Source organism: Trachurus japonicus, chromosome 6, assembly GCF_045865225.1.
Source record: "Trachurus japonicus isolate A0001 chromosome 6, Traja_1.0".
NCBI classification, from domain to species: Eukaryota; Metazoa; Chordata; class Actinopteri; order Carangiformes; family Carangidae; genus Trachurus; species Trachurus japonicus.
The window spans coordinates 5,145,308-5,168,906 of record NC_140912.1 but is presented as its reverse complement, the minus strand read 5'-3'; the positions used below and the strand labels follow the sequence as shown (position 1 = coordinate 5,168,906).

At 41.8% G+C, this 23,599-nt stretch overlaps 1 protein-coding gene across 12 annotated transcripts in view; it reads right to left on the bottom strand.

Moving 5' to 3' along the window:
• LOC146985436 (transcription factor SOX-6-like) overlaps positions 1–23,599 on the bottom strand; it is a 119,120-nt gene that overhangs the window by 55,292 nt on the left and 40,229 nt on the right. For 9 of the 12 annotated variants that reach the window (XM_085778415.1, XM_085778419.1, XM_085778414.1 and 6 more), the window contains 3 exons: positions 21,299–21,524; positions 17,256–17,466; positions 901–990 (listed from right to left, as the gene is read on the bottom strand). In XM_085778415.1, the coding sequence (XP_085634541.1) occupies positions 901–990; positions 17,256–17,466; positions 21,299–21,523 (526 nt within the window). In that variant the 5' untranslated portion in view covers position 21,524. Of the gene's footprint in view, positions 1–900; positions 991–17,255; positions 17,467–21,298; positions 21,525–23,599 lie in introns of those variants that run through there. The other 3 variants (XM_085778423.1, XM_085778420.1, XM_085778421.1) reach the window with 1 other exon arrangement.

Sequence of the window (23,599 nt, the reverse complement as noted above, 5' to 3'; positions counted from 1 at the left end):
CTGATTTGTAATTTTATTTCTCTCTCCAAGAGGATGACCTAAAGTTTGATATAGCTACAATATCGTATGTAATTAAACATAATGTAAATGTAAATTATAGTTTTAGTATTTAAAAGATGACATTCTCATACATAAATGAGGATTACCTCTCCTTAATATGAATGAGGAAACAATCAGTCCTAAAGAGAATACGGCAGAAAAGATGCTAATTACCATTATCAAAATTAAAAAGCAGCCTACAGCCTACATTATTTTTAAATGATGATAACACGCATCTCATTCCCTCTCTGCTTTTTGCTGCTTGAGGTTTAACATGAGACACCCCCCACACACACACACACACACATACACACACCACCAAACCTACCCCACACACACACAGCCCCCTCCACAAAACTGCCATTTCCACTTCTGAATATTGGAGCAGGTCAAGAATGCGTTTGCCGTAGTGCGATTTACAGCCTCATAAATGGAATTTGCTGATGCAGACAAAAAATATTAGAGCATGTGCAGCTTCTCTCAAATACACAACCTTCAATCAAAGTTACTATAACAACCTGGAGCATTTCAAGCTGCCTCCACTGCTCTAGTGACAGGTAGACCCGGACCGTTTACGCTGCGTTGCTCTCGTATCTAGACAAATGCTCAAAGTATAAACATGTAGGACAGAATTACAGCACATCTGACTGTTTCTCACGCTTTGATTTGCACATACCATTTGCCTGTTTTGTAATGATGATGTTATGGGTCAAGCAGAGGGGATTATAAGATTCTGAGGTTTTATTTTAAAGCTTTCTTTCTTTCTTTCTTTCTTTCTTTCTTTCTTTCTTTCTTTCTTTCTTTCTTTCTTTCTTTCTTTCTTTCTTTCTTTCTTTCTTTCTTTCTTTCTTTCTCTCTTACCTTTGACCTCCCCCAGAAGTTCGTTGGCATTCAGCCGGTCAACGTGCTCCTTCCAGTCTTTGGACAGGAGCCTTTCCATGCAAGATGGTTCTACAAAAGACAGTAAAAAGTCACCGTCACCATTGGTTGTCTTTTTAAAAGCTCTCCATACATGAACCAACATGAGGTCCACATTTATCACTGTCACATTCTTCAGATGTGTTTAAGTAATATCAAAAGTATTTTTTTAGTCTTTGTCATTTTAATGACATTAGAGGGGGGTAAAGGTGAAGAGATGGAGGAGTGGATTGTTGCAAAGGAATTATTTCCTCCTCCTTCCTGTCCTTAAAAAAAAGAAAAAGAAAAAAAGATGCAGCAGACACCCAGCTGACCAGATGAGAATGTCTGCATTGTTTTTGACACAGGGTCTTATTTGTGGCCGTCTTCTTTCTCACAATGTGTCTCATAGCCTCAGGATAATAGACATCAGAGACACGTGGTCTCATAAGATTCATAAGGTCTCATTTGTTCGGTCGGTTCGGAGTCCTGCTGTGAACTTTACTCCACGATGGGAACTTTTCAATTCTTCACCAGACGAATGGCAGAGATGTACGGAGAAACAACAGCACTGACTGAAGGTGTGCTGTCAGTGGGGATATGCTCCATGCATGTTATGCTCCATTCACTACAACAGTTGAGCTGCCATTACCTCTAACCCGTAGTAAAGGGATAGTTCAACATTTTGGCAAATTGGCCATTGCCATAATCCCTGTAGGTTTGTTGCCTTTATTTGTCGGTGTAAGCTATTTTTAGAACGGCGGAGCAGAGGCGCAAGCAGCTCAGAGCTACGCTACAGAGGCTAATGGGATTTCTTGGTTTCCATCATCAAACTCATCAGATACACAATCCAACAACTCCAAAACGCTCTGGTGGACAAGTTGTGACCTGCACATTCACCACGCTATGAGATAATAACAGAACGTTACCAGACAGAGTTGTTTTAGAGGTAAATTCATGCAAAACAGCTGATGTGCGTTGACAGTTTTTCAGAAAGCAGTCTCTGTATTTACCTCTAAAACAACTCTGTCTCGTAACGTTCTGTTATTATCTCATACCGTGGTGAATGTGCAGGTCACAACTTGTCCACCAGAGCGTTGTGGAGTTGTTGGATTGTGTATCTGATGAGTTTGATGAGGGAAACCAAGAAATCCCATTAGCCTCGGAGTCGGTAGCGTAGCTCTGAGCAGCTTGCGGCTCTGCTCTGCCGTTCTAAAAATAGCTTACACTGACAAATAAAGGTAACGAACCTCAGGAATTATGGCAATGGACCAATTTGCCAAAATGTTGATTGTTGATTGTTGATGTTCATTGTCCCTGCCAGTGTCCACTTGCAGCATTCGAGTCCCATACACAGGCTGGAGATTCACAGGAAGTAATGTAATGCACATGGTGGATGAAGCCTGTATGCCTTTCACATGATGGACACGATCTCTTCGTCTCTTCAAACTGTTCTGTGATGTGGCAGTTGGCCACCCTGACATTGTACCATCAACACCATCAGCCAGTACAGTAAATGCATTACCATAACAACACAATGTACAGAAAACAGTTTCATTGTTTCTGACTGGTCTACAGGTGACGCCACGTCAACAGCACTGAGATCTGAAGGACTTTAAAACTTCATACACTGTGACGTTCATCGACTCCTCCAACCACTCCAGTTCCTGTGCACACTGGGGTTTGCGTGCCAGCGGATGCACCACAGATGGTGTCACGGTCACGCAGGGCCCCTCGGTCACCAAGGACGTAAAAACACACACACACACACACACACACACAGACACACACACACACACACACACACAGACACACACACACATGCACACAAGAAGGGATACATTCTTCGGTACTGTGTGGAAAACATGCCCCTGAGGTCTTGCCTGATTTAGAATGGTTAAGTCAGACAATAGCTCATTTGTGGTGCCTTTATCCTGACAAAAGGCGCTATAGGCATTCATAAGGGCACATGGCCTATTGTGAATGGCTTAATGTTTAGTTTGTGCGTATTGGCCCATTGTGCGGTCATGAGATGCCTTCCACCGGCTCGAGTACAACTTCCTCATTGAGTCCATTAAAGCCTTGCATGTTTACAGTTGGATTATGATCGTTGTAAATAAGCTAATGCAGCCATCCAGATCACATGGGATCAATGTAAACAAAGAGGAGGGGGAGGAGGAGGAGGGGAGGGGGGGCAGACAAGCTACAACACAAAGACACAACTTGAACGTACACAGTGATTTCTGATGATTTCCCACATTCAGAAAAAAAACAGAGGGTATTTCCAGACAGATGGCTCATGTAATTAATACAATTTCCCTCCCTGAGGACAAAGGAAAACACCCAATACTTTATAGATTTTCTGGACAAGTGGCTCCACTGGATATGTTTGTGTACATTTGCTCCAATTGGTGATATTTACTGCCCGTAAAGGAGAGAGGGAGGGGGGCTGGAGGATGGGGCAAGGATGAGCCCTTTTTTTTTTTTCTCATCACAGGACCCGAGGTGCGCTTGTTGAGCATGGGCCTCTAATAAAACAAAAATTAGGAACTGCAATTTATGGCAGCACTTAGGAAGGAAAGCACAACCTGTAACTCCAAGACACAACTGCATAAGTCATGCTTGTGTGTGTGTGTGTGTGTGTGCTCCGGCGCACAATTTATACCCCCCGCACCAATAAACAGATGAGAGGAGGAGACGGTGGTGGGGGTGGGGGGTGGGTGGGGGGGGGCTAGATGTAAGGAAGACGTAGAAGAAGAAGAAGAAGAGAGGGATGAGAGGGAAACGTTTTACCCTAGATGGCTCGCTATCTGTCCCCGCCACCGACTCTGGGATCAAGTACTGTTTAGATTGGAGGGTGGATAAAAATTCCTCACTGTCCGAACACCGGCTTCTTTATCAAGTGAAAGAGAAACGCCAGAGATGGATGTGTTGAAGAAGAGCCAGGGGAAGGAGAGGGGGAGGGGGGATGGAGCAAGGAGAGAAGCAGATGAAAAGAAAGGAAGCATAGGAAAGGAGAGAGACAATGATGTGAAGGGTAAAGATGATAAAGATGCTTCTTTCATCTCAGTGTTATGAATGAGGATGGAGGAATGAGAAAAAGGGGGGATGGGGGGAGGTGAAGAGGACTGGTAATAAAGCCCATAGAAACATGTTGAGAATAAAACCACTAGATACTGATGATAAAGTGATTCATTTCAGTCACTTGAAACTCTGCTCTGTTCTCATCAATAAATAAAAAACCCACTGGAATTATTGAATATAAACATTTTTCTAACCCTTAACCCAGAGATTGGTTTCTAATTGGCTGTAAACCAGACAGAGAGACGGAGAGAAGGTGAAGGAGATGAAGACAGAGAGCTGTAAATCAATGCTGAGGCTCAGAGTGTTTAGGGTAAACACACTTTTATCACCTGTCTTCCGCCAACCTGCCAAGAGACGGTGTTACGGTTGTTTTACATGAGCCACAGGCAACTTACTGTGTGTGTGTGTGTGTGTGTGTGGCAGACAAGCATCAACACTCCCAAACAGCCACTGCCAAGAACAACACAGTCTGCCACAAGCTTCCACTCAGACTCAGTCTCTCGCGTTTCCCTCGCTCTGTTTTTCTCTCGCTCCGTTTCCATGTGGACGGCAGCTTCTCATGGAACACACACTTTCAGTAAAATGTCCACAGCGCCGAGCCGCGTCAACGTTTTAGCCTTAATGGCGTCCGCAGTGTTTCTTTACTGGATCCTCCTGGATAACGTGGTAACAAGATTTAAGTGACAGCTGATAGATTTATTGACCTTAACTTCGTTTTGGCTGAGAAATCATATCTTGTTCAGCATTTTGGTTCAACAGCTACAGTATGCACATCATAGAGAAGTTTGTTGCCATAGTCACCAAATTCACCCAGAATAAACTCAGAATCTGGGATTGAACCAGAGTAAGTGCATAATGGTGGAAGTCATCTGTTTGTCAGCATAATATTTATCTTCCACTTGATGTTGTAGGGAGTTAACGAGACAGTTTGGCAAATTAGTTGAAATGACAGAATCCAACCGACTCTCATGTCTGTATGTTTAATACGAGGCCGGAGCCAACAGGCATTATTCACTTTTGGGAGTTTTATTTGAAGAGTTCTGAGTCTCTCTGCTGATTGGCTGAGCGACTGAATGAAAACATAACCGATGTTAGATAAGTAGGCTACTCAGAGAAAAAAACAACCAAAAACTTACGAGGTTGGGTGTTGAGTCGTTGTGTGGGCGGGGCTTGGCGACTGCTTTGTTGTGATGTCACAAAGTTACAGAAGTCCTGACGAGCGGTTTTAAGGCTCAGTTTCTGGAGACAGGCTGTGGGCATTTCTCTGCGGACTGAGGATTTGGTCTTTCAAACTCTTGCTAACTGGGATGAAGAGCCCCACTTATCGTCTGTATATAATAAATATATTTTTTTAATTGAATATCTTTACAGTTGACAAGCTTGTCTTTGAAACACAGCGTCTGGCAGCGTCACCTTCAGTGGAATATCAGACATGCTCTTTGTGGTAAGTGATGGCAAGGCAACTCTCCATTGTGGTGATTACTGTTACATTTTTCTGTTATGTGACTCTGAGTGCATCCGAGAAATCTTACCTTCATTTCAATATGATGAAGAGCAATAACAATTCTTGTTATGAGTTATTTATTCAGAAGAGGCCAGTTTCTTTGACTCTTTTACGTTTTAGATTTGATGATATTGCAAAGGTTTCCTTATAAGCCACTTAACATTTCAACAAAAACTGCCTATTTCTCTCCCTCTCTCTTTCTCTCACACACACTCAGACATATTGTACATACTGTGTACTGTACCAGAGGCTCAGGAACTGTGGAGTCTGCAGCCAAATGCCAAGGTAAACAGAAAAAAAAAAACATTAATCTGAAAAATTAGTTAATGTTAAAAATAACAAAGGCCAATGTTCTAGCCGGTGCCTGATGTTTGTGTAACACTCACACGGAAGAAAAAAAAAACATTTTGCGTCTTCACTTCACTACTGAGTGTGTGTAAATGGAAGCTGACAGCTACACTTGGCACTTCCAAATTTATGTCAGTGGTGCAACTTCAGCTGCAAATACTGAAGCATCCATTAGAGAGAAGGAGGAAAGAAAGAAAGAAAGAAAGAAAGAAAGAAAGAAAGAAAGAAAGAAAGAAAGAAAGAAAGAAAGAAAGAAAGAAAGAAAGAAAGAAAGAAAAGGGATGTGAAACAGAGAGAAGCAGACAGAGAGTCAGAGATGAAGTGAAAGTGAGGGTGAAGGAGAGAAACATAGCGAGAGAGCACAGAGAGAGCAGCTGTCCTAACAGCTGGCCGGCAGGATTGATGTCTCAGTGAAATAAAACTCAGCATATGTCCAAACATGAGAAGACAGGCCAGCCAGGAGGAGGAAACACACACACACACACACACACACTGATGTGAGAACACTGTAGCGCTCTGAGGAACATACATGAGCACCACACACACTGATTAAAGAATACCTCTACGCTGGTGAGATGTTTAATGCCACAGAGAGGGTTTATAACACACACACACGCGCGCACACACACACACACACACACGTTGAATGGCCACACGCTGCTCGCTCGGTGTTGTAAAACCATTAAACTGCAGAGCGGTTAGCCTGGCTGCATGTTAGCACGGTCTCCATTTCACACACACTATTTTCATCTGTCAGATGACACCCGGACTCTCTTGTTGCAGAACATGGCCTGAGAAAGCAGCAAGCGTGTGTGTGTGTGTGTGTGTGTGTGTGGGGTGGGGGGGTTCTGAGAGATAGTGAGGTGCACAGAAGCCTCTTAACGTAACACACACATAACACGTGTGTCTTGTACAGCGTTACCCTCAGTCTGCTCTGACAGAGTGAGCCACTTGTAGAAGTCACATGACATCTTTGTGCGATGCTCTAATCAATGTTGAACTAAATGGAAAAAAACACACAACTCTACAACCAACCATGAGGAACAATATTAGCGTTCATTTCTGATGCTTCTAACAGAATAATGCACTGCAGAGGTGTATTGCATTGACTTTATATCACAGTAAGCCCTGGAACATGTTTAAAAGTCATACATCATTAAAGGGATAGTTCAACATTTTGGCAAATTGGCCCATTGCCATAATCCCTATAGTCTTAGCAGTAGGTTTGTTACCTTTAATTGTCGGTGCGAGCTAGTTTTAGAACGGCAGAACAGAGCCGTGAGCTGCTCAGAGCTACACTACAGAGGCTCATGGGATTTCTTGGTTTCCCTCATCAAACTCATCAAATACACAATCCAACAACTCCACAACGCTCTGGTGGACAAGTTGTGACCTGCACATTCACCACGCTATGAGATAGTAACAGAACGTTACGCGACAGAGTTGTTTTCAAGGTAAATACAGAGACTGCTTGCTGAAAAACTGTCCCTGAAGGCAACGTGCATCAGTGGTTTTGCATGAATTTACCTCTAAAACAACTCTGTCTCTTAATGTTCTGTTACATGGTGAATGTGCAGGTCATAATTTATCCACCAGAGCGTTTTGGAGTTTTTGGATTGTGTATTTGATGAGTTTGATGAGGGAAACCAAGAAATCCCATTAGCCTCTGTAGCTTACTGTAGCTCTGAGCAGCTCGTGGCTCTGCTCCGCCGTTCTAAAAATAGCTTGACTATAGCGATTATGGCAATGGGCCAATTTGCCAAAATGTTGAACTATCCCTTTAACCTGCAAAGCATGTTTTCTTAAGTTAATGCAAGATTCACTGCTTATTAAAATGATTTAATTCTTTTTATCATCTTGCAGCATTTTTGTGTTTACCTGCTACGAGGTTGAAGCTGCGACCAACGACCATCAATCCACACAGAATGTAATCACTGTGTTTTACTTCACCTGCAGTTTAGAGAATTAAGCGTGGCCCCAGCATCACCCGGGTGGGGCTTTGATTCCTACTACGGACCACCCGCGCTAAAGCACTCCCACTAGTGTGAACTACATGTGATACTGCGAGGAAAAAGGCTCATGTTTCTACTGAAGGTGTGAGTTTAATACTGGAAAAGCCAGGCTGCTGATCCCTTGAGAACTCAGGCTGCCCCGCGTTACAGCGCCCACACCAAGGACCACCGAACACTCTGGAGCCACTGGCTGTCCACAGGTGGCTCATCCTATTAGTGCTCGATTTATTCCTCACCCATCACTTGTTTTAAGAATAAGTAAAAGCACAGACATTTTATAGATATTTTCCAGCTCAGGTCTTTGTGTGAGAGTTTGAGAACAATCCAGAGCCTGCCAGGCTTTAAAAACACTACTGCAGTCTGGGCATATGACGCATGGCAGTGGCAACAAGGTCAATTTACTTTGGATTTAATTAATTTAAATAAAGCATCTATTCACTGGTTAATCATGGAGTGTGGAGATTTTATTTCTTTTTGTGTCCTCCCACGTTTTTCAGGGTTTCTTTTTGTTAAAAAATGAAATGTAAATAGTCTGTTTATGAATAGAAATGACCTTTCTCCCTTGTATTTAGATTGGAAGGGGCAGACCTTCTCATCACTGAAATTGGAATTCAACTATATTTTGATACCGGTTAATAATAAAACAATAACACTCTCACATTCAAGGTGCAAAATTGCCTCTTTGTCAAACACACGCTTCCAAAATACCAGATCAAGACCTAAGCTTCTGGTTTCACTTTAGGCATGTTATATGAAACCTGACCCTACTTAGCACACACACACACACACGGACTCAGACATACACACATACATCCATAATGTGCGGTTCAGACACAATAGAAGCGTTGTTTTGGGTCGGGCCCTCGGGTAAGATGATGTGGGTTTGGGTCACAGAAGAGAGACTGGGGGGTGGGGTCAGAGAGCCGGTAGGGTGAGGGGCAGCAGTTAGTGTTGATTGAAGCAACAACCGCTCCACAGCTGATGTTACTGACACCAGCACAGAGCGGTGGACAGGGTGAGGCCAGGTTCAGACTACACAACTTTGTTGTCTTTCTTAATGGTCACCATGTCAGATTCAACCATCACCGATAGATATTTGCCGTGTTTTGGTCGGGAGACTGGAAACACTACAAGTATCACCCCGACCAATCATTGATCACAACCGATTATGACCCTGCGTAAGTCCATAGGCCAATGGTGGAGGCATCACAACAAACTGTCAACCATGGATATACTGCAGCGCTGTGTGTGATAGCTCAGACATGAATAATAAAAGGAAGAAAAAACAGTTGTGGAGCCGTTCCTGGGTCTGGTGAAGAGGACAGTATGTATAAAAAAGTGGAGATTTTCCTACTCTACTCCATCACACTAAAAGTCAAAGAAGCTGGCAAAACCAACAAAACTATAGGCTAAACACGATGATCAGTAGCTGAATTCTTCTACATGATCCCTGGCTACTTTGTTGTAGTGCTGTGCGATATTACAATATAGTATATCATAGTATGATATAAAAATGTCTACTGTAGGATACCGCAAAGACTCATGGATGCATGGATGTATACAACATGGCGGCAACAGAGAACATAATGGAAACAGAACCCAAAGAGGAACTGGTGCCTAAAAGAGGGACCCGGAATTCCATTGTTTGGCTTTGGTTTGGATTTAAAAAGCAAGTCATTAGCAATTGCAATGGTATTTGACCACTGGATATTTGTGTTTTATTTTATTGTTATATTTTTTATTCAGTTTTTTTTTTATTGTGTTTTATAAATAAAAGGAGAAAAGATAAGAGAAATTTCCAACAAAATACTTTATTGGGATATACTGTACGTATATTGTTATCGGGATATAAAATTTTGTCAATATCACACAGCACTAGTTTGTTGATCATCACCTGGAAGCCCTGTCAAAGCACTGGTTTGATGAGGTTGATTGATCCTTATGTAACTCATCTATCACATGGACTGATATAGATGGAGATACACCAGAAAATGTGTATTTTGCTCACCAAACAAGGTGTGGGCCATATCCCTGAGCTGTGTTGATTGGAATTAGATCTACAGCCCTATATCTATATATTAGGTCTGGTTTAGTCATTCTGGAGCTTTGTTTTCCTTTTATTTTATGTGGTTAGCTTGTTGTTTGTTTGGCACCATCCTATAGTGAAAGAATACTGCTTCAGTCAGACAGAATTCATTTCCTAGGAAAGACTTGCTTCTAACGTCACTGCAACTTTTCCAGAAAATTCATGATGCTGTTTTACTACCTATTGTTCTCTCAGATCATAAAAGGGGTATTCTGTTGTGTAACCATAAAGCATGCTACTAGGTGGCACTTTAATTTTACTTTGTTATGGAATGATGATTATAAAAAAATTTTTTTTTAAATGTAGGCTTAGTCGATCACCCAAGAATATGAGGGACATAGTTTCTAAAGAAGCCACTCCAACCAGTTTAAGGCCACAAGCAAAGCTGCAAAATTAAATTGGAATTGGTTTTACAAAACAATTATTCAAAACAACTGAATTACAGTGTGGCCTCAGTAAAAAATGAAATAAATATCACTTATAAAGAAACATTTAAAACTCTTAATACACAGCAACAGACAGCATTGATATTTTTTGGGGTGTAGACCCTGGAATTTCAGTATTTCCATAGATTTAAGTCCACCATCAACCATCTTTCATTGCTGTAATATGATGTCAATCTTTGCCAGATGCTCAAGTTATCAGGTGAACAGTTTGGCATGCTGCTGAACTCCCAGTAAAAAAAAAAGACGACTTGATAAAATCACATTTAATCTGATTCTTTTGGACGAGATTCAAGACTGTTACAGCAAACCACACTGCATGCGCCCATACAATGTGCTGGTGGCTGGCCAGCAGCCAAGCTGAGGAGGAGAGGGCTACTAGGCATGTCCCACTGCCTGTATTTGTATTCAAGACAAACAGACTGTGGCTGATGATTAGTAAAGAGATCCCTATCAATTACAGGGTGGGAGACTGAAACCAACCACAAGGAGTCCAGAGGGAGTCGTCCTGTTGGCAGAGCCGAGGAGAGCGGGGCTGACCACCACACGCAGCTTCACTGTATAGATTAAAAGTTGCAGATCAAAGACGGAGGCTCATGTTTGGGTAGCACACAGCTGTTCTACACACACACACACACACACACACACACACACACACACACACACACTGTGCTTCCCTGTTGCCCCTGTACTTGTGGGTGGCTTCCCCAAACACTGATCCATATGCACCAACACAGACACAAAGCCTCTGCCTGCACACAATCACAGCTCAAGCTGCCAATCCCATAGAGGAAGGCAAACATAGTGCCAAAGCCAAGACCTCGTTAATTAGCCAATAAGCTTAACTGTCAGGGCCGGCCCAACTTGGTTGTTAAGCTGTCATCACAACTACTTCCACCTGAGTGTATGAATCCATAAGCCGTCCCACACACAATCACACACACACAGGTCAGGCGCACAGGGCTCACAGGCCTTGTAAGTTCAAAGTTTGGTCATGCACTATAGCTTCAACTGCAGCTTAGGTGATAAAGCCTGCAGATGATTTAACCTTCAAACAGTTGAACTGTCAGACCTTGGCTAGTGGCTAAGCTGCCATTGTGAATACATATCTAATTGTTCTGTGACACAAATCAATCCAGGTAGAGCATCGCTTCACTTTGCAGCGCTGTGGAGGCTGAGCATGTCAGCTAAACACACCTCGTCCAGCAGAGCAGCAGCAGAACAGTGAACGACAACAAAGCGAGGAACTGGCAGAATGTCTTTATCGTCACAGAGTGGCAGCGTTGGAGGAAGGCTTGGCCTCACTCTGACCTCCTCTTCCAGCTGGGGAAGCCATTATATGGGCGATTGGGTGGCCAGTTCTGGCCTGGCCTCAACTCAAGACACAGCACAGACTCCTCTGAACTGGACAAGGCATGGCTTAAATACACAGTGCAAAGACAAGGCTCATAAAACAGCTGTAACCAGTCAAGACAGTGGAGGACGTACGACTACAAACTTGTTTCCCCATTATAGTGCAGTGAATTGTGTAGTTCACACAACATCTACATAGGTCATTTATTTCTTAAACATACTCAAGACAATTTAACATTAATTATTATGACTAAATCAGTGATACATTAAAGAATTGATATCAGCGTGGGCGTGGTCAGGTTTGACTGACAGAGGAAACAAAAGCAAACAGTTCCTCAGCCTTTTTCTAATATGAATAAATTCTATGAATGGCCCCAACCATTTTGAACTTATTAAAATCTGATCGTGTTCACCATTAGAAGATGACTGAGAAAACATGTTCTCATGGCATTGAATTGTACAGTGCAGCTGTAATTCAACATATTTAAGAGCAGGGCAGGATGCTGAGGCAGAGGGCTTTGTGTTTTACACTTGATTATGTTATTATAAGTTCAAGTCTCCGCAAAGATTATCAACTCAAGACATGTCATGATGGAAATAAGATGGGTTTGTTGGATACTAGAAATGCATCATCATGTTGCCACTAATACCAGATTAGAGTCTGTGATGTTGCCTGTTTCCATATGACGGGAGGGGCAGCTGGTGGTGTTCACAAATCTGAAACTGTAGTTGGGGTTTATATAAATATCTGAGTACAGTCTGAGGTGAAGTAAAAAAAGAAAAAGAAAAGAAAAACAAGAAGTATATAGACTGAAATGATGGTGTGCAAATCTGTATTCAGGCTGATGGGTGACTGTCAATTTTGTCAGTGTTCAGCAATCATGAAAAAACATGAGCATCGTCCTCTCTGATCTGTGAGCGGAGCACTGAGGCCTCTTCCCATCAGCGCACACTGATAGTGAGAAGCACAAATGTGGTTGTAATGCTTTACAACCGAGGAGAAGGACACGTCCTTAAGACTTTAGGTGAATTAAAGTGCCACAGGTGTCTCATGACCACTGTGGAGCGGTGCAGCGCAGTTGTAATTGAGCCAGACAGATGAATCGTATTGTAATTCATACAGGTTCGGGAGGAAGGATTGTGGCGGTCGGGGTGAGGGTGGCGGGTTTGTGTGATGTTAAGTGTCAGCCGGGCATCAGAGCTTTCTCTCGGCACATTAGATGGCTGAGTAAGCTGGCACCAACCAGGGCGCTGTGCCGTTGCCAGGGCCTCGTTATCAGCAGGTCGGCCCATGGAGACACAACCATTCAGATACTGCTAATTCAGTCATTTCAAACTGAGCTTTGATTGCCCACTTCACTGGGTTTAAATGTCCATCGAGGGGACAACTCAGAATGCTTCGGTTTGATGAATACGTCTACTCCTGAACTCCACATGTTGACAGGCTCAAAGACACAAGGTGAATTCACATTAATCATCGTTAACAAGAGGCCGTTTATTGTTTTGGTTGTTCCTCTGCTTATTTCACATCTTGTATTTTTAGCCACAAAATTACAGAGGAGCATTTCCATTCAGCACCATGTCCGGTGCCCACATTTTTCCTTCTGATGTTCCCTCATACTGGCCTTGAACACTCTATTCAATAACCAACCTACCAGTTTAAGCGCTTTAACAGTACAGAAGAAGCCCTTTGTATACAGCCAGCCTTTGTATTTAGACCTTTGCACAATGCAGGCACAACTCAACATAAATGCAAAATTGTCAAGAAAATGTCAGACCTTCACCCTCTCAGCTTGTGCGTTGTGGAAGCCGACCGGCAAAAAGGATTGTATGTGCAGCGACCATGCAGTTGCACAGTAACACTGCTAGCTGACAGAGTCTTTAAGAGTTCTTGGTAAAGCTTTTAAAAGCTGAGGCGGCAGTTGGGTTGGGAAAAAAAATAATAAAAAATTCTCCCACATTGCAAAGCGAGGCCATGTCTATTCATTAGGACTGTCACAGGCACTTAGGGCTCCTGTGAGCGGCAGACAGCTAACAGTGTGACGACAGGGGGTGAGTACAGCACAAAGGCTAACAACGACATCATCCACACTTTAGCTCCTGGCTACAGTGCACAGAGGGGTCAGCCATGTTAGGCTAAGTGAGCGCTCAGTGGCTAATAGGGTCTGTTCCATTTGATCATACAGCCAATCTAACCTGGGAGAGCTCAGCTGACTGAAGCCCTTTCAGCAGGAGGCGGTGGATGAGGCAAGGGGACGCATTGTTCAGCCTTTAATGTGCTTGCCATCTGAGTGCCAATGATCAAATCTGGTCATACTGCAAGAGGACTCTGAACAAAACCATGTTTTAAGTGTCAGTCTAAGTGAACACATGCCACTCAAGAGTGAGGGGGAAAAAAATACTTGGAAGAAGCACAGAGTACAACCTGAGGAGCTTTCTGTGCTGCAGCATTTGAAAGACAAAAACAGGCTCTCATCTGTATCGCACCAGCAATCAATATGTAAGCCTATTTACCAGGATGGCCTTGCACTCCTCCTGGGTACATTATATTGCTTTAACAAACAAAAACAAAAAAACTGCTTATGAATTTACCAATAACACAAAGAAAAGCTTTAAATCAGGATGTGAGAAAGGTTGCCTGTTGAAGAGATTCCAAAGCTGTGCCAAGAGTGGATTGAAAAGCTGCAGAAGGATAAAGGGGTAAACAAAAGAAAAAACACAGCAAGCCCATCAGAAAGAGAATTTAAAGACAATAAGACAGTGATGGCGAGAAAGGTGTGATTCAATAAAAAAAACATTAGTCAAATAGATTTACAAAAAAAATAAAGAGCGTGAAGCTTCATTGCTGCTTAGTTTTGAACTAAAGGAGAACTCTTTTAATGGCACATTCAGCCAAAGCCATGTATTGATCACTTCTTCTATTTTCACTAAACTCATTAGTAAAAAAAATAAAATAAAATCAGAGGTACCTGTCAGTCTTAATGCATACAGTATGATTAAATTAGACTCACATGTTTGTCTCGTTTGTTTTTGTGTCAGCTAAGTGTTTGCAGTGTGATCATTGCCACTTGTTAGTCCTCGGGAATAACAGCTCCACTAGTTAGCAATGGAAGAGCCAAACTCAACAGCAGGCTGTAAGGAGGAGGGGTACACTAGGACATCACTGGATGAAATATCTCAGGCTGTGATGTTACCAATGGACAGGTTTGGAATGGCTTTTTATTCATATTTATGATGTCTATATATTATCTTGCAGTTCTGTTTGTTTTGTTTTGTTTTGAAGTTCCAAAGCTACAAATTAAAAATCATGCTTGTAGTTTCTGGTTGTGGACACACCATCATATTTCTTTCATTTGTGCCACAGTAAAAGCCTGATGAGGTTCAGAGCCTCTTTCTCTGATTGAGTCATCCACTTGTCCAGAGAGAGAAGATGTCTCCTTTGTGATCAAATATGACAGGATGTATTTTCTTATCTAATTAAAAAGCTCCACACACTGCTCCAAGAAAAGATGTTTGCAAATAGATTAAATCCTGATAAAATGAAGTTTGGTTTGTTGATCACTGTGGTGGATAAACAGGGATGTTGGTTCTGGTATCTTGGAGAAACCTACAGCTATGTGATGAAAAAGACACAAACTTCAGTTGTCCCCGGCATTTTCTTCTACTCACATTACCTTTGATTTGACAGGAGGATGTCACAACACTTTGAACACACTCACACACACACACACACATACACACACACACACACACACACACACACACACACACACAACACACACACACACACACACACACACACACACACACACACACACACACACACACACACACACACACACACACACACACACACACACACACACACACACACACACACCCAGAGACATACAAGTTTTTCTTTTCAAACCGTTTTCCGTAGATAAGAGGCAGAGCTACCTATCTTTCAACTAAAGACACTGTTGTGTATCACGCCTCTGGCTGTCCCATTCTGGCCCACTCCACTGTATCAATAACAAAGTAAAACCCCTAAATGAGAGAGATCAAGTGCTCCTCTGATATCATCACAATTACTATGTGCACATAACAGCGAAGAGGGGTGTTAGATGGTTTCAGATCTGGCTTGCTGTGGGGTTGGGAAGGGGCAAGCTGAGGCATGCTGGGAGACTGCGGCGCTTTCCTGTGTTAGTGGTGTAGATCAGAGGAGAAAGGGAAACCTGTGTTTTCACTGATTGATATTGTGATCTAACAAGCGAGGGATCTGTCAGCTGTAATTTCACATGTTCAAAGATCCTTTGGAGAGGATGTGTTCGCAGGAGGAAAACAAAATACAGGTAAGGCTGTTTTCGCTTTATGTACGAGTGCAGAGTAAAGGATCGACATCCTGTCTGTCAGTTAAGAGGGAATGAAATGTTTGAGGTTCTTTTCTATCCACATCACAAATGAAATTAATTTTAATCTGCTTCCAATTCCTAATGAAACATTATCAATTACTGTAATTTACTTCTCTTTATGCAGCTCTGGTCTAATTAACAATTAATACAATTGATAAATTAAGTAATTTAAGCTAGAACTGTCACAATATGAGTCAAAATGATTGAATTTAAAATAAACACAATCCTGTGCTACTTTATTGTCGCTAAAGATATTGTTCGGTTTCATGATAAATTCATATATATATATATATATATAGATTAAGTTCTGTCAACACACAACAACACAGTAGCTACGATATTTCATGCACAGTTCTGATCAGCATCAGTTCGGTTAATGATTTTCAGATATAACACAAGATGTTTTAAAACGGCTCTAAGAATCATTTCAGCTGAACAAGAAACACTCCTCTTTAAGACACTGCTCGCACTAAGGAATCAACCTCATCAAACTTTTAATCAAACTAAATAATCCAGTCAAGCTCTCCCAAAGCCCTTTAGATGCTTTGCCATTCAAACAGGATATCTTTGTAAAGTTTATGTTTTGTAAAGTGGAGGTTTTCACCTGACAATCGTCAGTCTACTAATCGCTGCTGTGCTAACTGTAAATGCCTTGATGTTAAGTGCTGACATGAGTGTACTTCCTTCTCTACATTATAGTTAAAAGTCCTATATCATATAATAGTAGATTTCCATGTCTGTTAATTGTAAGGCAGCTCTAGGTTCTATAATAAAAGTGTGAAAGTATCAAAGCCTCAGTCCACAGAGAAATGCACACAGCCTGTATTCACAAACTGAGCCTTAAAACGAGGCATCAGGACTTTGTGATGTCACAAATCAGAGCCACACTCCAAGTCCTGTCCACCTGGACCCAACATCCAACTTTGAAGGTCTTTGTTTCTGAGATTGTAGTTGGCAGGTTAAATAAAATATATTCTGTACATCTTATCTTCTTACGGATTAACACAAGAAAAGTGTTAAATATGGGACCTTTAATATAGATACTGTATGTACAAACATCCATTCACACAGACTGAATCAAACAAGTCCTCTTACCGTCTTGTTCTGTCTTGGTCAGCTCCACAAGCTTCTTCTGTTTCAGTGTGTCCACCACGTCTGCAAGGCTTCCTTTGCGGCGCTCTGGCGTCCCAAATGTGAGGCCAATCATGGGCTCCCCCCGATCCCGGGAACACTCCTCTGGCTTGTGTGGAGAGGTAGAGTTGGTCCGGTAGGAGTACACCGAGCAGCCTTTACTGCTCTCATTGTCCTGGGGGGAAAAAATCAGCAGAGAAAAGTCAGAGGCTTTTGATTTCACTTTGCTGTGCTTCACTTCAACAGGGCCGGCTGGCGTGACTCGTGCAAAGGTCAAGTTTAGCGTTGGGTTTTGCTACTGACAGAAAGTGATGATCACAGTACTTGATCTATCTGTCATCAGGGGCCCGGTAGTGTCACTTCATTGCATTCCTTTAAAGGGGTTGGTCCTTCTCTTGTATCTATTATTGTATTATTAAAAATACATGTCAGTGTCATCTTGCAAGTCATTCCTCCGTTTCTCCACTTGCTTCCTGTCGCCTCTCTGCTCACGGCTCTCTGATAAAGATGTAAAAACCCAACCACAAATGAGAGAAATGGCAACAGGGAAAAGCTGTGAATGTGACAGGTAACCTGGAGGCAGGAAAATAAAAACAGATATGCAGAAAAATAAAGAGAAAATCATGAAATCACATTTATGTAAGCAAATTGTCTAAAGGTAGTGCCACTAGGGGTCGGAGAAAAAATCAATTCACATAAATATCTTATATCTTTTTTCTTTCAAAAATCGATTTCTTTTTTTTTAATTCTTTTTTTTTTTTAAATAATTTTTTAAAACATTGTGCAATGTGCATTTGTTAGCCTTTTTACATACAGAGAGTACAGGTTTTGAAAAGGGTTTAAGTTCACTTTATAATGGAGTATGTTAATTTATAGGCTTCTACACTATTTGTGTGCAGATAAATGTTAAAAATGCAGACTAAAAATCGAGAGAATCGGCAATATCGTAGAATCGCAATTTAAATCGAATCGCCATCCAAAAAATCGTAGAAGAATCGAATCGGGAGAAAAGCATATCATCCCAGCCCTAAGGGCCACCTTACATCACTACATTGTTCATTGATGTAAGCTTAAATTTAAACATGCCCCTATACAGTAAATCGAGGAACTTCAAATTCAGACGAGACATTGTGTCCTGATCATTTCCTGTTTCAGTGAAGGTACAATAACACAAAGCCAGTAAATTCAGACCTGTTGAAAGTGGATGGCAGATATTTTATTTATATATTTTATGGCGCTGTCTATTCTGCGCTGAATGACCACAGTGTTGTTCCCCTCTGCTGTTTGCTCTGCTGGTTATGAGTTAGGCAAGAGGCACAAGGAGTCTATATTTACCATGACGATAAGCCCTTCAGGATGACCACATTGTCCCACACAACAGACACTTTTGCACAGGTGTTCTAACACCGGGGCTATTTCTGGATGCTTTCTCCTTCCCTAACAGAGCGGGGAGAATCTCCAAGACCTTTAGGAGGCTTATGTTTCAAAGACAAGGGGCTTTGGCAAACAGCAAGATCTTAAGACGCCCTTGAGGCCCTGTTGTGCACTTTGTCTTTAAGCGGAAGATGCCTCTGTAATGAGGATTAGGAGATACTGTGTCACTGTGTGTGTCACTCGTGGATTGTTCAGGTGTGAGTTTTCAGGTCAGTACGTTATTTAACCAGCAGCAGAACGGTGGTCGTGATAATCTGACGGTCAGATTGAATTATAAACCCAGAGGTCACATGTTCACTCTGTGAAGGAGACAATGCAAACTCATGACTCAACCTGTGATGTTGTAAATTGTCCTTGAACAAGTCAGATCTGGACACTTCATTGGATGCCATTTGAATGTGAATGCAACAGGTACACTTAATGTGAAAATGAAAAATATGACAAAGTACTTCACTGGGCCAGGAAGTGTCAGGATGAACAGAGGGAGGAAGATGCTTTCTTCCTTTTCTTCTCATGTTTCAAGCTGAGTACCTGTTTCTTTTCTTATCTTAAAACGTTTTACTCTCTTTTTCTTTCCCTTTTTTTGTCCATATAGTTCATGTTTTTGATTTGACCATGATATTTAATGGAAAAATCTCAATCAATTTCATTTTAATGAGTTTTGTTTATCATATGTTTTGAATTATTCCCAAATACATGTGTACAAAAATAAAAAATAAAAAAATAAAAAATGAGGTTCCTGTTTTTACAAGACAAGAGGTTATAATGCACTTCAGCTGTGTTAGCATGCTAACTTCAGTAGAAGAGAAGACTTGATAGAGAGAGACAAAATTTAAGTTCGGCAATTTTTTAGTCTGAGTGAAGTTTGAACATGTTTCTTCTTGCATTGTAGATAAACTCTAATTCCATCAGGTTTGCTAAACAAAGTCAAGCTAACCTCAAAAAGCCAGGCTTAAGATAGCACCATCTCCAGATTAAGCCATGAATTGTTCCACCAACGCAGTCCAGAGGCTGACTCAAGACAGACTTGCATAGTCTCACAGCTGATAGAGCTGTATGGAGAATATATAGATTTAAAGAACTAGCTTGCTTTTCCACAGGCTGGTGAACGGCAGCAGAGCTACGTCTCCATTTTCCCACTCATTTCATAAAGTTTTGATGATTTTTCAGGTGAGGAAGTGACCGTTAAGACTCCAAAAGTATCGTCAGATTATACACAACTGACAACATTTTGCTTCCAACTTCCTTCACAACGCTTGGTCGGAAATTTGTTCAGGTGTTTTCAGGACGTGACTCCATCCTACAGGAGTTCCTACCTGCCGGACATTCTTTTACACACAGCTAAATTAATCTTGACAGTTAGCCTGGTCCAGGTCAGACTTGTTCACAGGCATACATCACCATGGTTATGCAGCTTGGAGTTATAATATATATATATAATATAATCCACACTGATGGTGTGAAACTCCAATTTAAACATTTTGAAATTAGTGAGGCTTTTCCTTCATGGAACAACCGCCAGCTGCTAATGCTAACACAAAAAAACTAAACAAATCGCCTACAGCTAATTTTGAGTTATGTGAGTGTGAATTTATAAATAACTAAATACATTTTACGAAGAATTAAAGTTCTGCATAATTTAAGATGTGTCTCTCGATTGACAGAGCTTCAGATCTGTTCTTCACAAACCTATGGATGAACAGTTCATGATCATAACAGTCCTGCTGCTGCTTCAACACTCAGCTTAAAGAAACTTTATTTGAAGAACTTTCCCTGATGTCAAACACACACCTTGTCCATGAGGGACCAACAGAAGCTGAAGCCAAGTTACTAACTTCACCACACACACTCTCTCCCTCACATAGACACACACACACACATGAACACCGGCTGTGGAGATTAGAAGAACAATGGAGAACAACCCACCGGAGGAGAACCCCCACTGGGCTGCCTTCAGCAGCGCCCCAAGCACACGTATCAGAGAGGAACCACTGGTGTGTGAGTGTGTGTGTGTGTGTGTGTGTCCAGCATACTTGCATTTAAGTGTGTGTGAGCATACAATTGTGCACAATCATCATTATGCATAAGACATTGCACACCCAGTGAACTCCTGTGTGTATTCCATGTATTTCATGAGCTGTGCACACTCACTAACCACATTTGTTTAATAGATTGGAGTTGTGGGAACATATGGCATGATAAGATATGGCTACTTTCTAAACTTAAAGGAATAGTTCACTCAAAATTGAAATTTCACTCATTATCTACTCACCCTCATGTCGACTAAGGGATGGGGCTTCAATACAAGACGGACATTACATACGAGCACTATGGAGGTATTTGGATGTTTTTTGGTGTGTCTTTTTGTTATGAAGACACACAAAGACACATGGTATCCATTTGCAACCGTTACATTGACGTGTACTGCTACGCTGAGACCCCCTGTAACTCAGAGAAGCCACGGAGGACTCTGAAACTTCTCCCAGCCCTTAGTCCACATGAGGGGGAGGAGATCATGAGTGCAATTTGAATTTTGGGTGAACTATTCTTTTAATGTGTGAGTCACTTCTCACCATCGCAGCAGGCCCAACGATGTCCCACTCGATGTCTTTCAGCTTGTCTCTGACCGGCTGCAGCTCGTCAGGGTGGGGTTGGTCGTGCGAGGAAGGTGATGCTGTCTCCTTCGGGCCCTCTCGCTCTCGCTCCTCTTTGGCCCAGGCCGCGTTGTCCTGACTTATCGCTTCCTCTTCCTCAGACGGTGGGTGAAAGGGAGGTGTTGCTCGCATGGAAGACATCATTCTGCGGAGGAAAAGAAAATGAACACATTTAATTTTGGAGAGGAGAGGAGAGGAGAGGAGAGGAGAGGAGAGGAGAGGAGAGGAGAGGAGAGGAGAGGAGAGGAGAGGAGATGAGGAGAGGAGAGGAGAGGAGAGGAGAGGAGATGAGGAGAGGAGAGGAGAGGAGAGGAGAGGAGAGGAGAGGAGAGGAGAGGAGATGAGGAGAGGAGAGGAGAGGAGAGGCTGATTTCTAAATGACAAGTGAAAGATATTGATCACTGCTGACACTGTAAACAAAACCTCCCATATATGTGTATGTACGACAGAGCAGGAGGCGAGCTGCATGTCACAGCCTGTCTTTGATGAGCTCACAGAGTTGAGGTCATCTGGAAGTCATTTCCATCATGGGACATTACAGACACTGACACACCTCAGGTGCAGTGGGTCTCGACCTTCTCACAGTTCTGATTTTCTACATGTTTATCTGCATTACATCACAGGCTAATGTATTCTACTTATTGATAATTCACTTTATCTGTTGAAAGTTTGCTGAGTTGTACTTCAAGTGCTAAGATAAATAAATATATTTGTACGTATCTGACTAAACACATGCTGATTTTTCTTTTTCTTCAGTGAATCTGTTTTGTGAATATTTCTGAAAATGTTGTAAAAGCTTGTTTCCTCTAGTCTGCGACTTGATGGAGATGGACATTACCATGTGGTCCACAGTAATGTCTGCAGTCTGAACACTTGTTCTCAGCTGCAGCCAGGTTACTGTACATGAACAATCTTTAAATTGTGTAGTTTATTAGCACTAGTGCAGTAAGGACTCAGTCTAGACGACATGTGTTCTGAGCCACCAAGGCAACCCAAGAACTGTAATTACAGCTCACACACACGGGACACTAGTACATATCACATTTAGGTAACACTTTAAAATAAGGGTCCCTTAATTAACGTTTATTGGTAGTACATTATTAAGCATTAATATATAAACTAATGTGTTAATTAATGCTGAGTAATGCATACATAATGATAACTAATTACATTATTCAACTTTTATCATTACTTAATAATTTATTAACTAACTTTGAGTAGTAAACATTAATTAACTGCTTACTAATAGGTTACATTAATTAATGTGTTTCCTAATCCTAAATAATAATGATTGTTTATATATCTGTAAACCGTTAATTAATCCTTAATAACGTACTAACTAACGTTAATTAAGGGTGGGACCCTTATTGTAAAGTGTTACCCACATTTATAGTTTTACAGACGCACTAATTCTTGACAAATGACAACTGCATGACACATGAACACACACACACACACACACACACACACACACCCTCATAGTAAGCACATTCTGCCATGCGGTTAATCTATTAATCTACTGAGCAGCATCGAGGCCTCTCATCACCTCAGACGCTGAACTGCTGAGATTCAGTAGGAAAATGTTTCTAGAGTACTGTGAGCCTGAGGCTGGCAGCGTCATTAGGCTAATACATCGTTTGCTGTAATGACTTCCCTTTGTTACACTACACTTACAACGACTCTCATTGGCCCCATTTAATCTTATTTTAAGTCTACACAGAAGCCCACTTCAAGGGACTGTCTGTCCTTAGGAGGTAAATTGGTCCTTGTAAGTGATAATACACAAACAGCAGTTCTATGAAAGCAGATCCACACCTGCACCACATTACAAGGTGATAAATGACAAAGCCAAAAAAACAAAAAAAAAGTGTCTGACTTGAGGAATCAGAACAAGAAAAATTCCTCTCAGAATGTTGCCCGTGTCACACACACACACACACACACACACACACACACACACACACACACACACACACACACACACACCACCAACACACACACACACACACACACACACACACCACCAACACACACATATGCAAACACAATTTCTATGAAGTTAAACAGATTGGTGGTTCAGTGTGAGCACACAGTAAATCAGAGCAGGCTGTCCATCTCTGAAAAATGCAGCCTCCTGGGTGCCCTTCTACATAAATCTGACACTCAGTCAAGAGCATGCCCCTACACACACACACACACACACACACACACACACACACA